Source organism: Ascaphus truei, chromosome 3 (assembly GCF_040206685.1).
Source record: "Ascaphus truei isolate aAscTru1 chromosome 3, aAscTru1.hap1, whole genome shotgun sequence".
Lineage (NCBI taxonomy): Eukaryota > Metazoa > Chordata > Amphibia > Anura > Ascaphidae > Ascaphus > Ascaphus truei.
Window position 1 is genome coordinate 163413966 of NC_134485.1, and position 18136 is coordinate 163432101.

The 18136-nt window shown below is 38.8% G+C and overlaps 1 protein-coding gene across 5 annotated transcripts in view; it reads left to right on the top strand.

Moving 5' to 3' along the window:
- The window catches only part of USP9X (ubiquitin specific peptidase 9 X-linked), a 187437-nt gene that overhangs the window by 98452 nt on the left and 70849 nt on the right, over positions 1 to 18136 (top strand). For all 5 annotated transcript variants that reach the window (XM_075589698.1, XM_075589696.1, XM_075589700.1 and 2 more), the window contains 11 exons: positions 80 to 232; positions 1596 to 1700; positions 3067 to 3273; positions 3952 to 4088; positions 5786 to 5919; positions 9130 to 9217; positions 10650 to 10992; positions 12794 to 12889; positions 13749 to 13960; positions 14718 to 14958; positions 15924 to 16073. In XM_075589698.1, coding sequence (XP_075445813.1) covers positions 80 to 232; positions 1596 to 1700; positions 3067 to 3273; positions 3952 to 4088; positions 5786 to 5919; positions 9130 to 9217; positions 10650 to 10992; positions 12794 to 12889; positions 13749 to 13960; positions 14718 to 14958; positions 15924 to 16073 — 1866 coding nt within the window. The remainder of the gene's footprint in view (positions 1 to 79; positions 233 to 1595; positions 1701 to 3066; positions 3274 to 3951; positions 4089 to 5785; positions 5920 to 9129; positions 9218 to 10649; positions 10993 to 12793; positions 12890 to 13748; positions 13961 to 14717; positions 14959 to 15923; positions 16074 to 18136) is intronic.

Sequence of the window (18136 nt, forward strand, 5' to 3'; positions counted from 1 at the left end):
CTCTGGTCAGACTTTAAGGGCCTGCTGCCAAATCAATACATTGAGATCACTGTGCTTTCTCTTTGCAATTACATTTTAGGAATGGATCCAACAGAATAACATCCTATCAATAGTTTTACGGGATAGCCTTCATCAGCCACAATATGTCGAGAAATTAGAGAAGATTCTTCGATTTGTCATCAAGGAAAAAGCCCTGACCCTGCAAGATCTAGACAACATTTGGGCAGCGCAGGTAATGAGCAGGTTAATTTGACTTTTGCTTTTCAGATGATTAGTCTGGCTGCCTTACCCGAAGTGAGGCAATTTCCTGTTGTTCTCAATCAGTGTTATTTTGGGAGCTCTTTGTGACTCGCCAACCATTTGTGCAGAGTCTAGGTTTATTACATGGTCTTCTTACAATGTGCTGCTTGCCCCTCAAGCATTGATGTGGTTTATCAAGGGGACGTGCCGATACGGACGGATGCCTTTCTTTTAATTTAGTAGGCTGTGCTGCTTGCTTTACTCTAGTTTGCATGGACATCTAGGATATGATTTCCCAGTATTATTTTAGATGAACAGTTTACCCCATGGTTCCACTTCCCTAAAAATACAAAGACATTTTGTTTATTACAGTTTAATGTTTATAAGGCATGTTATTGGTTATCTTGTCTTTAGAATGTGTCCTTACTGTGCAGGATACTCCCTTGATCGCTAGATTGCGAATGCCAACCTCTTGGCAATCACAGTATAGATGTGACCTATACCACGATCACAATAAAGCATATTAAAGCTAATCCTTACAAATACTTCTACTATATGACAAAATATATTGCGACAGACCACCTGTAAGTTATATTTATTCAGCCAAATTCAACTTTTTTTTAATTAAACAAATATTTAATTAAAATAAAAACTGTCCCTGTACTGTAGAATCAGTAATGAAATGTCTTTAAAACCATGACTGGCATTTTTTTGAGCCAATAAGCGGTATCCGAGCTTGATCCCAAGTTAGCTGCCATTGATTTGAATGGCCGTTAACGCAGGATCAAGCTTCCACCCCTTATCGTGGTTTAGTGAATCTCCTCTGCATTTGTTCAATTGATTGTTGGTGCATATTTTTTTTTTAAATCTGTTGGAAAGGGTTCTTGGCACAAAAATCCCTTGGCTAGTTAGTTATACTGTTATATCTGTGGTTTTCAAAACGGTAAAAACCTTACAAAATATATTGTGACCCTGTGGAACACTATACATTTATTGTGATTTTGTACAATCCCCACACGCTACAATTGCTGTGGTATATTTTAATATTAAACTAACCACTTACTACAAGTTAAACATTACAGTATTACAATAAATAACCACTGGACTATATCAAATAAAAGCACAATTTACACTTTTGAGTAATTATTGAAAGTGAAATATACCATTACCAATTTTTGTTCCCAGGATTCTATCAAACGCAAGTTGAAAACCACTGATGTATACGATTATTGTAGCCTTTTTATGTAATTATAATCTGTTTTTAAGTGTTTGGTACATAGGAATACTTTAAATGGCTACCATTTAATGAACCGTAATAAAATTTTTTGATAGTAAATGTTTTTTTTTCTTTGCAGGCAGGAAAGCATGAAGCCATTGTAAAGAATGTCCATGACCTCCTTGCCAAATTAGCGTGGGATTTCTCTCCTGAGCAACTTGACCACCTATTTGATTGTTTCAAGGTAAGTCTTTATATGGAGAGCATTTTAACATGTTGGCTGTCTGATTTAAACTGCAGGTTGCTGAAATGGAGCTTCTTCCTTGTAAGGCAGTTTTTGCATGATTTGTGGTGTGATCGGCTGCTGCATCAGACCTTGAATAAGGATCTTAGTCTGACACAGGATTTAGTCCAACAACATTTCTATACTTGTAAGCCTCATACGGAATAACTGAACTCCAAATAGAAGAAAGGAGTCTCTCCCTATTTATGCTCCCACTCCAACATTTTAATAAATATTTGTACTTTTTTGTTCTGTTTCTCACCCCTCCTGCTGCAATTTTGTTTCATGCTGGTTGGCCAATGTCTTTCTCAGCTTTGTTCCTTGACACTTTCCGTCTCTCCCTTGCTCATTCTATTCCTCTCACCCTTACTCCCTATTCTTTCTTTCTCTCCTTTTCCCCTTTTCTGTCTAACTTCCCTTGCCGAATTGTTAGTCTCCATTTGTCCAATATTTGTCTATCATTCTTGCCTTTGTTTCCATTTTGGCATCTCTTCTTTGCCCATGTGTCACTGTCCTCTGGCCTCTCGTGTGTTAATCTTTCCTTTGCTTCCTTGCCCACTTACATTTTTCTTTCACTCCTTTTTTCTCATTTTAGTCACCCACCTTTGAACCCTTGCCATTGGTGTGTGTTCCTCCTTTCTCCCTTGTGCCTTACCAAAGGTTCCACAAAAAATACCAATTGTGGATAGTTGACTTTTCGGAACACCATATTTTGTTGCTGTTTGTAATTTAATGTTTACAATTTTTGTTAAATTATATATATACACACACACACACACACACACACACACACACACACGACGGCCCTCTAAAACTGTGTGACACTTGCCCGGGTGCTCCGAGTAGTAGATTAAAAGTGTACTTATGCTAATCTGGTAAATAAGAAAATGCATTGTTCTCGGGAACATAGCAAAATATATACATACTGTACATACATATCTAAATATACCATGGCTAATTGTGTATATGTCCTATGGTGACCCCCTTATAACTCTGATTAGTTGACAAAGCAGAACATGCTCGAGTTGTCCAATACAGTCATTTTCAACCTTTAGGGAAGTGAAGATCCACTTAATATGCATTAATTGGCACTCACACGACATGTGAAAGAACTATATGTGGATTTATGAAATCAATGTATCGGTCCTGTCCAGGACCTATGTCTTGTATTTTGCTATGTTGCCAAGAACAATGCATTTTCTTGTTTACCAGATTAACATGAGTACACGGGTGTGCATAAGATTTCAAAATTGCTCGACATATTTTAGTTTTTTGTGTCAAGTTTAATGTGTATAAGGTTTCATGGTCAAATTCCTAATTTCCCAAGGCAAGTTGGACAAATGCTAGTAAAAAACAGCGTGAGAAGCTATTGGAGTTGATCCGTCGGCTAGCAGAGGATGACAAGGATGGTGTGATGGCTCATAAGGTTTTAAACCTTTTATGGAACTTGGCGCACAGTGATGATGTACCTGTCGATATCATGGACCAGGCTCTGAGTGCCCACATAAAAATCTTGGATTACAGCTGTTCACAGGTTGGTAAAATAGATTTACATTTCTGTCAAAGTAGTGTGTGTCATTTACTACAGTGTATATATCTTGAACAGTGGTTTCCAATTTTTTTTTAAGTTAGGGAATCCTATAATTATATTGTGAAATTCTGAGGAACCCCAACCCTCTCTAATAGCGCACCTGAGATCAGATGCATTGTAAGGAACCCCAACACTCTCTAATAGCGTGTCTGAGATCAGATAACTTTTTCAATTTTAGAAAATTGCAAGGAAGCCTTTTGGGATTCCTGAGCAACCATCACAGATCTAGAATGTGACCGTGTTCCAATATGTTCCAGTGTAACTCACAACTTAGTTTCCAAGAGATTCTGTGGCAATACTTGTGCAGTGTAGTGCAATATATCGCACTGAAGAGAACAATGAAGCCCACTACGTCCGAGTTCCAAGGGTTGCTGAAAAACAAATCCTAAATCTTTTTTTCCTATTAAGATACACTTACAAATAAATGATTTAGTAAAACATGTAATCTTCTATACCCTTTGCCATGCTTTTTCTTTTATTGCTTGCACAAAACATGGGTGAGCTATAAATGGCTGAGTGATTTCTCTTCAACTGTTGTGTGGTACGTTTTAAAAGGGTCTCCCCGCTGCTACAGTGATTTCCATGTGTTTACTAAATTACATCTCAACTTTTCCATTCAAGGATCGAGACACCCAAAAGATTCAGTGGATAGATCGCTTCATAGAAGAGCTACGAACAAATGACAAGTGGGTCATTCCCGCACTTAAGCAAATTAGAGAAATATGTAGTTTGTTTGGTGAAGCACCTCAAAATTTAAGGTAAGCTTTTGTTATCATTATATTAAAATAATTACAACGTAAAAGGAATTATAATGTTAGAATCCATTAGCGCTCAGACCAGTGGTTCTCAAACCTTTTTCTCTGATCCTTCGCGAGACCAGGTTTTTGGCCCGGGCATCCAATACTCTGTTAATATGCAATTTAATATGCAATCCCTGATAGCCGACCTATAAACATTTTGTAAATAATTTAACAATCTTAATTCCTTAAACCAAAATGCAACCATGTTTAAAGCAGAGTTATGGCTGCTTTTGTGTCTTTGGAAATTGACAGAAAAAAGGGTCTTTACGGCAGGGTATTTCACTAATCGCGTGTTTCCTCTACTCGTAAACGGCTTTCCTTATAGAGAGCCAATAAAAATAAAGGAGATGGAGGAGGGGGGGCTTTGGGGTCGCGCCCCCCACCCCACTTTGCGCACCGCTGATCTAGACTGCAAGAAATAATTCTGCATTAAATATAGAAATGTGGTAGATAAAGCTGCTAGTTGGTATTTCAGCCCACTTCTAAAGATGTCCTAAAAACCATATGGAGTTTCTAGTTTCTCTTAAAAATATATATATCTCACAAAAGTAGTCCGGTTGTTTTTTTGTGGTCCCTAATTAGAGGTTTTAAAAAAAAAAAAAAATTAACCACTGGCTTCATTTAAAGCTGCAATCCTCAACCTTCCTGTAACTTTTTGTTATTGTGCTATGTTATTACATAATAAATATTTTAATATTTTCTGTTTCTTGGGTCATATCCGCCAAACAGATGGTTCTACCCCCATCGCCCCCAATAAGCAGAGGTGTCGGTGTGCTGTTCTCTTGGTTTCACCACTATGCTTTAGCTGCAAATGAGAAAAATATTTTTTTAGTATTACACAATGTGCTATGTTTTCCAAAATACCGTGGGGTAATCAAATACTGTGAGGGCGAGAGTGACTTTAACCTTTTCGGTACCAGGTGACTGACGGCAAAACGGTTAGCGCAGGGGTTCAAAACTCCAGTCCTCAAGACCCACGAACAGGTCAGGTTTTATGGATATCCCAGCTCCAGCATAGGTGATGGTCTTTGATTTGAGGGGGGGTGGGGTGTCTTGAGGAATGGAGTTGAGTACCCCTGCCTTATCCCTTTTGCTAGACATATCCTTTAGAAGTAAGAAGGAATCAGCACGCCAGAGGTCTTCATACAAAAAAGATTTTTAATCCACACAGTGTATGTGACCGAAACGTCGATCTATGTGGATTAAAATTCCTTTTTTTGTATGAAGACCTCTGGGGTGCCGGTTCATTCTTTCTTCTTCTTGAGTATGTGTCTTGCATCATAGGTCTCCCTGATGGGGGGAGGAGGGGAGGGGCGGATGATCTCTGTGCAACCGAGGGTGTTTTTTAGATCCAGTAGCCTCTTTCTTCTTTCTTTTATCCCTTTTGCTGCCTGTCATCTGGTACTGAAAATTTTAAGAAGTTATAAAGTAGGTCTGATAAAGTCCAGGTATTCACATAAAAGCAATAAATGGGCTGTTCTTTTGCAAGGCGATTATCGATTTCCAGTCTAATGCCACAATCGCGTCAAGGAGCCCTGACACCAAGAGTAGTTTCTGTAAATCTTGGATTGATGAGGCCTGAATTGCACACCGCCCCTGTGGCTCCCAAGAGGAGAGAGCACTCTTGTTCGATAACGTTTACATTTTAATTGCAGTCAAACGCAGCGCAGCCCGCATGTCTTTTACCGCCATGATTTGATCAACCAACTTCAGCATAATCATGCCCTTGTTACTTTGGTAGCAGAAAATCTCTCGTCCTACATGGAAAGCATGCGACAGTATGGTAAAGGTGAGTGTGATGACTTTTTTGTTTCAATGTAAACATGGTAATTCATCTAACCGTGTTACATAAAGAAATTTGCAATTGCCCTTCCCCCTAAACTATATTTAATGATGTTGGATGTTTAAGGTTTTTGTTTCATACGGTTTATATCCATAGAGGTGCTAAATGTTAGTCTCTTTGGTATGGCGGTGCCTATGCAGCTAGTGTCTAATTGTAATGGGACAACATGATTTAAAAAAAAATGTTTATAGCCTGTTGGCACATCATTTTTTCCACACCAAACATGTCTCCATCTTCAGCGAAAGTATACCCGTACAACCTACAGTGATGCATTGAATGGTGAGCTCTTAAAGCAGAAATCCATGCGCTGCTTTTTTCAAAATGATTTGTTTATTTTGTAACGTAGGATTGAAGCAGGGCATCTACAGAGCTGACCCCCTGCTTCCGGAGATACAACCATAGGGTGTGCCGGTAGCTGCTCCAGCTTGCTAGCTGGGATCATGTAATGGCCGCTTTCCAAGGCTCGTGCGGGCCAATAAGAAGCCATGACGTTATTCGGTGTGGCTTCTTATTGGCCCACGTGACCAGATGCTTTAAACGTTGCCGAGATACTGACACCCCCTTGGTAGGTCTGTGTCTCATTAAGCAAAGGGTCCCGGAGCTAAAATTAATGGGGTTCAGCTCCAGCGATCCACCTGCTTCAATCCTATGTTAAAAAATACATTTTTAAAAAGCGAATGAATTGCTCCTTTAAAAATTCTTGTAGAAATTACATGTCTGAAGAACTCTCTCATGTTTGTCCATCAGAAAGAATCACCACTTACAAAGGCTATTGCAGCTTTTATAATTATACACTTCAGTAGTGGTAAAACCTCTCTGTCTGACAATTTGAGAAAAAGCTAATTGTCCCCCGTTGGTATTGGTGCTCGGGTGTAGTGAGTCGAGGAATTCTTGCAGGTGGTGACCTAAATTTTTAGACCCTGTCCTCTCAAAGATAGTCGATATTGTTCACTGTATGAAAAAGTAGTCACATGAGGATCAAGGCACTCAAAAGGTTAATGAGGTAAATTAATATATGGATGGAATTTACAGGGGGTTTGCTGCCATACTTTTGCATTGGTTATCCTAATCGCTAAATTTTTATCTTGCGGAATAGTAGTCTTATTTTTTCATTCATGCACTAGATTTTTAGGGTTATTTTGGTGTTTTTATAAATTCATTAATTTATTTGGCGTGTCCTAGTGTAAACAGCTTCTGCTTCTGACTCCTGCTTCCGTTGGTCACAAAGCAGAGGCTTTTTTAGCCAGTCAGAGGGACATTTACAATGAGTATAGATCAGGTTCATATATGCCGTTTTGTAAAACTAACTGTCGAATTTAGGATTACTTTTATTGTGTTTTATATTGTTTTGGAAAGAATCCGAATATATAAGGTCAATGTGACCGTACCTTTAGTGCCAGTTTTGTTTTTGAGAGTGGTTATGCTGTTTTCCTCCCACAAACTGGAAACAAGTCATTGGACTCATGATGACTCATAACTCTGCAGTTACTGACGATTAACTTAATTGCACTATAATTTTCAGTTGTCAATTGGTTAGATCTATGGATAAAATAAACAAGAACGATGAATTATATTTTTGTGATGGATTGAAGAAGTACGTTTACTGGGTATCTATTATTACTGTGTCAGTGCTCTTGACCCAACGAGTATGATTTAGCTCTTGAATGCTTGTCTTAAAAACTACAATAATTGACCATGCGATATGGTGAAGCCTCACTGATGAACATATTTAAAGGTGCAATCTTGCGTAGTTGGCCAGATAACATACATTTAACAGTTTGAACGGCTTCCCTAAACAAAACAAATTATGCTAATAGCAAATGTTTGGCTTCTTTTGTTTTTTGGAAATTAATTACAAGTTGAATTTCTTATGGACCTCTGAATGGGGAAGTGTTTTTCAAGTGTTTTCTTTACGCTTCTCACCCTGTCCTCATCAGAGAACCAATAAAGATAAGGGGAGATGGGAAGAGGCGACTGGCTGTACACGCTCTTGCTGATCACACAGGGACATCACACAAAAGGGAGCAGCCCAAAAAAAAACCGCCAAGTCTAGCTTAAAAAAAAATACTTTAAAATACTTATACTGATGCACCGGCCGTTATTCGAACACTTCACGCGTCATGTACATCGAAATCCCTATTTGAAACCGCGGGATGAATTCCAGCCTCCCCGCACTAAGATGCGAGCGCGGCGAGTGCAGAAAAACGAATTTGAGTGTTCTGGCTTTTAAAAACATGAAATTGACACAGTAGCACAGTACTGTACACATTACAATTCATCCATTTTATTGCAAACGAAGAAACAGAATCCATGAAATTCAAACAAAACATCCGCGATAAGTGTGGGTGCCTGAGGCGATTGGCCGCGTTCATGCTGCGTGGGGAACAGCAGAGAACTCAAAATCGGCGCCGTGATGTGTTCGAATAACGGCCGCTGCATCAGTAGGTGTCAGATTTACATACAAAAATGCATCAATCCCCCAGATGAGTCCTCCTAAACATGACACTGGAATGAGTTGGTCCTTGGAGGGATTGCCCCTTTAACAGCTGCATCTCTGGATGTGAAAACCCCCTGCATGTTAAAGGACATATTTGCCCAATTTTCTCCTCTTCTGCTTGTGTTTATTGGATGGCATTTTCCTTTTTGCCTTAATTTACTTTTTACTTTGCTGAAATTGGTTTCATGCATATAAAATATCACTTGTGAGCACATTCACATGTCTGACAGGTCCACAACCCTCCCTTTCCCCATGATCTCTTGGAATCCAATGCTTCCACTATAGCTGGGGATTCTGGGTAATGACATGCAAATGAGCACTTTGTGTTACTCTCTTACTCTCTTGCCACTTATCTATTTTAACATGGATCCCTATACGCTTACTGTATGCCTGCCACATTATACAGTATTTTTCAGGACAGCCTGTCTTCAGGAACTGCATTGCCAGTAAACCTACTCACAGATGGCTATTTCATGCATATGGAATTCTTGGTTCAGAACAGCCATTTATACACACTCTGACACTGAGTTTAAATAGATTTACTACTCAGTGTTAAATCTCAACTGAAGTTATAAGTTGACATGTTTTAATAACCTTTTCTAGTATCTGTCACATTGAAATAGAAATATTAGTAATTGCTACAAACGTCTTGTTTTTAGAACACGGAGAATATGATCCACAGACTGTGAGACCGGGGAGTCGATACAGTCACGTTCAGGAAGTCCAGGAACGGCTTAACTTTCTGAGGTAATGTAAATACAACATAAATTCTCATCGCACATGCACGACAATGTTAATGGATAACACACAGCCGCAGTATCTGTTGGTAGCTTAACCTCATTTTTTTACTAGGTTTGATGCAGGGAGGCATCCGGAATTGAACAGTGTTAATTTCAGCTCCGACCCCCCTACTTCGCAAGATACTTTGTTGCAGCTGTGGGTGGGCGAAGAAAATTCTGTTTAACGGTCCCGCGGGCCAAAAGGAAGCCGCCCTATCATCCCTTGCGGCTTTCTATCGGCCCATGTGCTGCAGGACCTTTAAACAGAAATGAGATACCAGTATCACTGGAATTGAAATTAACGTGGTTTCCACCTATTTGGGGCGGGGGATATATATCTATATCTCAAAGCTCCTTTAAAGGCCTTAGCCATTGCAGCCATTTGCGCTACTTATAAAGACTGTTTTCAAAATAATGAAAGAGTGCTTTGTGTTCAGTATTCATTTACCTACCTGAAATCAGTGACATGTTGGTATGTCATGATTTCTGTTCTTACAAATACTAAGGATGCATTTGAATGTATGTAGTCATGTTTAATTTTTTCCCCTCTTGCCTTAATCCTCTTGTCTTACTGTCAATCAAATGCACAATATTCAAACTCCACTCGCAACTTTTTTTTGTTGGCTGTTCTTCTGTGCATCTGTTTTACGACAGCCGCTTATTGTAACTCTTTATACATAGCACCCATTGTGTCAGAAACCTGATCTGCAAGTGGAAGATACTAAACCGCAATGATGCTGCCGTTACTAATGTCAGCGATTTTCAGTATTGAAGGGGGGCATGGGCAAGATGTGTGTCTGTGCACTTCTTCGGATGTTGGTTAAGACTTGAAAAATTCTTTCAAGTTAACCTTTTAAACATATCTACGGAAATCGGTAACCTGTGGTTAATTTAATGAATAAATAAATATACAATTTATATTTCTATGAGTATATAGATAAGATGCTGACCGTGAGAATCTCTGCATCTGGCAGTAATTTCTCACCTGTTATCAAAGTGACCCACTCAATCTGCTAGTAGTAGAAGCCTCTCTCCTGATCCTCTCAGTGACTTTTCCTTATCAGTACCATTGAGTATTGTAAACATTACTTTTTGCATATTCTGTTTTATCAACAGGGTGTTACCTGCCAAGATATGCCTTTATTGATATATATTTTTTGTGTGATTTTTCTTCTTCTTTTTTTCTTCATCTCCATTTACAATGAAATATATAGGATTATCTACTCTAAAAGAGTTAAATTAGATTGTTTGGAAGAAATTGTTCTCTATGCTTCAAGATTAAAAAGGCTTGTATTGAATCTTATAGGACAAAGAACAGGCACCTCTGTTGTAGTCCGACACCTGAAGTCTCGTTATTATGTTTTTATGTTTATTGGTAACATGATTGTGTTTTTATGCAGGTTTTTATTGAAGGATGGTCAGCTTTGGCTTTGTGCCCCTCAGGCAAAGCAAATTTGGAAGTGCTTAGCTGAGAACGCAGTCTACCTTTGTGACCGTGAAGCCTGTTTTAAGTGGTACTCCAAGCTCATGGGAGACGAGCCCGACTTGGACCCAGACATTAATAAAGACTTCTTTGAAAACAATGTGCTTCAGCTTGATCCATCCCTCTTAACAGAAAACGGCATGAAATGCTTTGAGCGTTTCTTCAAGGCTGTGAACTGCCGGGAAGGAAAGCTCGTAGCAAAACGGCGAGCTTACATGATGGATGACTTGGAGCTCATAGGACTCGATTACCTCTGGAGGGTGAGTGATTTATTTTTTCTTCCACAAATGGTGATTGGATTGCACTTTTGTGGCTTGATATTGATAGTTCGTAGTTGTTATATAGACACACTATTGATTTGTCTTTGTGTGGTTTAACGTGGGCATTCGACCTCTCAAAAATCAGAGTGACTGACTGCCCAAACTGTAACACTTCTGTATTAGAACATAAGCAGCCGTGCCAAAAACAAACTTTCACGTCTCCAGTGTGAGGTGCGTAATTAGAAAATCCAGCTGCTGCGTTACGTTGAAAAATGAGTTGCATTGAGGAGTGCGGATCAATAAATATTTTTTGTTAATACCTTACATCAGTGACTTAATCGGGCAAAAGGCACATTCCCAATCCTTCATATTTTCGATACAAACAAGCCCTAAAGCCTGCAGTAGTGCTCCACATGGCAACCTGGAAGGACTGCCTTTTTTATTCTAATTATTAAATAAAATAATTATTTTAGATTTGGCGCTCGCCGGAGCGCAGGGCCGGTCACGTGAGGGGTTCGTGACGTCACTGGCCCGCCCGCCGAAACGCCTCCGGACGGCGCGCTGTCTAAGGCCAGGGAAAGCACCCGCTTTCCCTCAGCCTCAGCGCGCCTCCCCCAGCAAGCACTATCCATGGACGCAGCCTAACTTTTTGAATAACACCTAAAGGTTTTGTTAGGCCGCAGATAACGCAGACCTGCGTGGCGTCGTGCGCGCCTGCCCCAGATGCGACTCTTGGTCTATTGGATGGGGAGTGGGGGACACAACACGACAGAGAGGCGTGCCGTGACGTAACATGAGCGGTTCACCCTCATTGGCTGGACCACTCACGTGACCCAGTTGGCACGCGACAAAATCAAATGATTTTGTCTGCCTGGGAATTATGCACGGTCGTGTGCACTATGGCCTTACTTATTGAGGTACGGCCTTTGTTCGCTTGCGACGTTGTGCAGACTATGGGCGCGGCCTTAGTGTTTCCTTTCGGCAAACCTTGTAATGCTCTGCACAGTTAAACTTGCCTTAGTTAAGTGTAATGTAGCACTTGAGAGGTAGAATTTTTTTTCCAAATGATCAGTGTTTTAATTAAAAAAAAAAAAAAAGTTTCTATAAATGTTTCCTTTTCACCTTTGAGGGGATAACTTTTATTATTGTTAAGCATTTTTTTATTGTACGGAATCTTGACGTACACATACATCAACAATGCAGCATTTTATTTTGTTCTATTAATGCCCGGCATGGTGTGGCATATGATTTTAAATATTTGTTAATATATTAATCATTGGGCTAGTAAGTGCATCTGGTAAATATTTAATTTGATACTTGGTTCTGTTTTTTTGTTCCATGTAAGCATTTTTTTTATTTTTTGCCATATTGCACAATATAAAAAGGTTGTTTACCTAATCTACTCTCAATCGGAAATCTGCTTCCCAATGACGAGAAGGCAAAGAGGCTGACACACTCTTCATGTGTTTTGTCCACACATGTCTGCAGTTTATAAAACTGATACAGAGCTATATTTGGCTTATGGCACTCACTGGGATGTTTTTATATGTGAAATTATTTATAGGAGTTGTGTGCAGTGCAACAAATCTGAGTTTCTATTGAAGATTCAGTAAATCATAGAATGAAGCAGCTTTTTCTAGCCTATTCTAGTATTCAAACTCAAAGATTGAAATAGTGTTTTGTTTGCTCTCTGCTCACCTGGAATGTAAATAATGTATAATGTTTAAAATGTGCAGTAGAGGGCATGAGGCGGACACTGAATTTGCGAGATGTACAACTGTAACTGTGCTTATTGTGATAGGTTGTGATTCAAGGAAGCGATGACATTGCAAGCAGAGCAATAGATCTTCTCAAGGAAATCTACACCAACCTTGGGCCCAGGTTGCAAGTCAATCAGGTAAACTTGGACTGCATTTTTTCACAGTGATGTCTGTTTTACCTTATTCATTTACTGATCAAAATGTGTTTGCTTTGCAAGGTACCTTTAGAGCTCTTGACTAAAACCGTCCCAGCCATGATGACTTCAGTAGTTAGCATTAATAAATCATATCTATGTTGAGCTACTGCACCTCTTCTCAGTGTCTCCGTATGTCAGATTTATAACAGGAGGATCCGTGGAAAAGGAGGTGGAGTGCTGTTTGTTACAACATCAAGTAGCTGTTTCTTGGGAACCAGGCAAATTGCATCAGACATTGAGCATTGCAGACTATATCCTTCAGTCACTTTTGAGATCACCCAACACATTATAATCTATTGACATAGTATGTTATTTTTTCCTTAAAGTTGCGTAAAGTTGAAAAACCCCACTTACGTAAATGTATGTCTTACATGAAATATGGCATTTACGTAATACTTTCAAGCATCTAAAAGCCGTTTATCAAGTGAAAAACAAAAAAGCATTCATTTTATTTTTCTGAACCAAGTGCCGACTCTAATATACCTCTTAAACATATCCAAATGATGTTCGAAAGGTTAACTCGGGTAATCTGGGAAGTAATGTTCACAATGAAGAGCTATAACCCTATTAGACCTATATAATAGTGATGAATTGACCTTGCGCTGTAACATTTCAACTAATGGCTACTACTTAAAATTGCTTGAAGTGTTGCTGTGCTTTCCAGCCTTTCTACGATAAATGACATGTCCCTGCATTTTATGAAGACGTCTGACACGGATATTGTTTCTGTTAAATGTATTTAAAGCACTCTAGTAGCTGAATGCATCAGTATCTTACTGTCTGTTTGATTTTGCTGTAGGTGGAGATACATGAAGACTTTATTCAGTCTTGCTTTGATCGTTTGAAGGCCTCATATGACACTTTATGTGTACTGGATGGTGATAAAGACAGTATTAATTGTGCGAGGCAAGAAGCAATACGAATGGTTAGAGTATTGACTGTCCTGAAAGAATATATAAATGAATGTGATAGTGACTACCATGAAGAGCGAACGATTCTTCCAATGTCAAGGTTTGTATAAATAATTTCTGTTCATTTTGATTTTATTCACCGTGTGAGTTTATTTTTGTTTATACGCTCTGTGTACTTTCATGGTCTACTTGGTGAGGATGTGCATATACACAGAATGGTCTTTTACCCCCTTTGCTGGTAGCATCACAACGCCACTGAAATTAACGGTATTGCAACCACATGATCACTTCGAAAAAGCAATCTTGTGGTCACGGCGCTGCCCCTAATGACGCAAAAAGAAGTGGAGCATCCTTAACCTGCATTTCGATTGCACCCAATACTCTCCTTCAAAATATGGATTTTGAGAATGACTGAGGAATTACCAAATCTGTGAATGCAATTAGAGTATTGTTTTGTTATCCTCAGAGCATGGTCTGATTGATTGGTTTCCTCTAGATTAGAAGAGGGTTCAAAAACACTGTGTTGATTAACACTGACAAGTTGTATTGTTTTGTGCTTTTGTACTATAATGTAAAAAATAAGTTACTTTATTTTATATTGCGCTTTTCTCCCAAATGAACTTAAAGCTCTTTACAATTACTATATAGCATGCAGTACACAGCAACGTGCATAGAATGTTTTTTACAGACACAGTCCCTGCTCGATGAAGCTTACAATTGGTTTGGTGTCATGGAGATACTTGCCCACGCGGACACTGGGATCTGAACCAGAGTCCCCTACATCAATGTCACTGTGCCTTTACTCACGGAGCCACTTCTTCAGCCAATATGTAATTTTTGTTTGTCTATATACTTAGGGCTTTTCGGGGCAAGCACATCACATTGGTGGTGCGATTTCCAAATCAGGGCCGGCAAGTGGAAGATTTGGATATATGGTCTCACACAAATGACACAATAGGCTCTGTTCGGCGTTGTATTCTTAATCGCATCAAAGCCAATAGTGCACATACAAAAGTTGAACTCTTTATCGGTGGTGAACTGGTAGATCCTTCTGAAGACAGAAAATTAATTGGCCAATTAAACCTAAAAGATAAAACTGTAAGTACACCTCCATATTGTTTGTGTATCTTCAGCTTAAAGTTGTCAAGTGTAGATTTATACACACAAATATTTTTGCTTTTTAATTTAGCATGTTGTACATTGAGGCAGCAATTCCTCCTTTTATATTCGCTCTATTTTTAACTATTGCGATCACAATAAAATAACACTTGAGTATATATCCTTTGTATTTAGTTTCATTTAGTGGTCTTCAACTTTTTTAGAAATGTGCAACCTTTTCCATTGGTCTTCTCATTTAGGGCCTTATTCAGTATGCAGTGAAGCCACTCTCCGAGGCTAGGAAGCTTCTACGTCCCACTCACTTAAATGGCACTTGGAGGCTTCCCTGTCATGGAGAGCAAGCGTCACATGATATTGCATTTGGGTCCTAGTGTTTCAAGTGGTCTTCTAGCCTTCCTATCCTGCTGTTGCTGTAGAATAGTGTTATTTTGTATAAACTTACATCTTTTTATACCATATACAATAATCAAGATGACCATAACATTCTGATTTCTATTAGAAAATGTAATTGCGTTTCTACATCTCTACATATTTTTGTTGTGTTTAAAAGTAAAATCTGCTTTTACTACATTTTTTACTTAAGACACAGTGAAGACCACCATTTTAGGTTTTCTGTCCGTGGCATCGTTTAGTGGCATTAAACCAGATGCTGTTTGTGAGCTTGATTTAATGCACATTTAGGAACCTCACATTTTCTTAAATGTAATAATTGCTAACTAGCATATGGTGACTGAAGGGCATTGATTTTGACCAATGAGAAGGGAGCCCTTTTCTAATGTACTTTGGTAATCCTTCATGCCATATTTTCAAATAATACACTTTTGTTAAAAATGTAATTGATCTTTTAATTACTTTTACACCATGTACATTGAGCTACCATATTACTATACACTGTAATAGACTTTTTTATAGTGCAATTTATTGTATATATGTTTTCGTTTCAGCTAATTACAGCGAAGCTTACGCAGATAAGTTCAAATATGCCTTCAAGCCCTGACAGTTCTTCAGACTCCTCAACTGGCTCTCCAGGCAATCATGGAAATCACTTCAGTGATGGTCCAAACCCAGAGGTTGAAAGCTGCTTGCCTGGAGTGGTTCGTAAACTTTGTGTTGTTTTTTTTTTTTTTTTTTTTTGTGTGTTTTTTTTAAACAGATTTTGTAAACACATGAGCCCAACATGTAAAGCTTCTAACGAACAAATCTTATTTTGCATTTTTATTTACACTGTGGCTGTTTCTAATTACACTGAAGACAGTCTGAAGATACAGTTGCTGGAAGTAGACCTCTTTTTAAATGGTTGTATTTCTCTTGATACACTAAATTTCCAGTTATAGGAACTCCTCATTCATACATGCCAAGTTACCTTTGTTCAGAAACCCCCCATCAAAAGTGGGAAGAGCTTAACAGAGGGCTGTTTTTAAAGCTCTATGGGAAAAAATTGCCAATTGTACATTTTGCATCCTGACTTACACATTAATTACTCCTTTAGTTTTCTATTCTTCCAACCTATTGCGGGGGAGACATTTTAGCAAATGGACACCATTAAAAACGTCTTTGATTCCAATTAGTTCCATTTTGTAATCATTACAGCATTTTTTTCCCCTCCATTTTGATTGAGCCAATTAAAGCGGAAATCCAAGCACGCAATTTTCTGGGCAATCTTTTATTTTTAACATAGGATTGTTAAATTGTGCAAAATCAAAATAAAAAGTATAAAATATACAGTATACAGTTTTTAATGGATACACATACACACCCGCACAGCTGTACTATTGAACCATGGTGAGGTGCTCACTAGGTAGGAACAGGATGTATACTAAAGAAAAGGAAACCTAGTATTCAAGCACTCTATCACTGCTATATGTATAATGATTTCGTTAAAATACTTTATTAATAATCAATGAATAAAAAAAGGGGGGTTAAAAATAAAATGTATACCAGACAGTACGTGACTGTATCATTAATAACATAACTCTAAGTAGTTAAGTTGATAGTACATATGGAGATCCTTGATTGATATTCAGGATCTTGTGCTATATTTGTATAGCTGCCTATAGATATAGGAAGGGGCCGTAGTGGGACCACTATCTAGTCACTATCTTTATATGTTTTAATAATCCTGTGCAATAAATGCGAGGATTTATTCAATCTATGTAGCTACCTATGATAAGGAGCCAATGTGTAACCCTGTACTTCCTAATAGTCAGGCTATGAAGATAACACTTGAGATACACACTGGTAGTGGTAATACCCCTAACGCTGTTTAGAACCAACCAAGAGAGGGAGACACAGTATGCACAATATGGTAGAAGGTACATAGCCCACAATAGGGTATTAGTGCATGCTTTGCCCACCTAGTGCAATAAGGTATATTGTGGTCTTGGTTTGGCTATTTGGCTAGTTACATGGGGTTGTGATAATTGTCTGGAAAGCGTCTAAACTAGTCTCCAGGGAGGACTAGTGTAGAGTGTGGACCCTCAAAGTGTTCTTAATATTAATACATCTAGGCAAACAATGCAGCGATATGTGTGTGACTACCTGTTATGTAGAATAGTGAGTGGCTGGTGGGTAAAACCCCAGTCATCTGCACACTGAGTGCTGCTTTTCCGTAAGGGTAATACTAGTGGAGGCACTTTGTAACTAAAAGCCCCTTGAGCCGTATATTCAAGGACTGCAGGTATATGCGTGATAAAATGATAACCCCATATATCATATATATCAAATCTCCAGTGCCCTGCGGGTTAATAGGAAGCCGCGACGTCAGGTGCGGCTTCCTATTGGCCCAGGTGATGCAGGAGCTTTAAACTTTGTCGAGATAAAGACCTTCGTTGGGGGTGCCAGTATCTCGGGACGCAGGGAGTCCTCAGAGCTGAAATTAATGTAGTTCAGCTCCGCAGACCCCCCTCCTTCAATCCTATGTAAAATAAATAAATAAACGCTTGGGTTACTCCTTTATAGACTGTATATACGAATGATACAAATTCGCATCATACCATTCAATTACTTTTTCATCTGATGATGTAAAATAAATAAGGCGTTAAGGGGTTAAGGGCATGATACTAACATGAGTTAAACATCTATAGGCTCCTGGCGGTATTGTGGCTTTTAATTGATAGGAAAGTTGACATCTGTGCTTTCACTTTTATTCCAACTACAA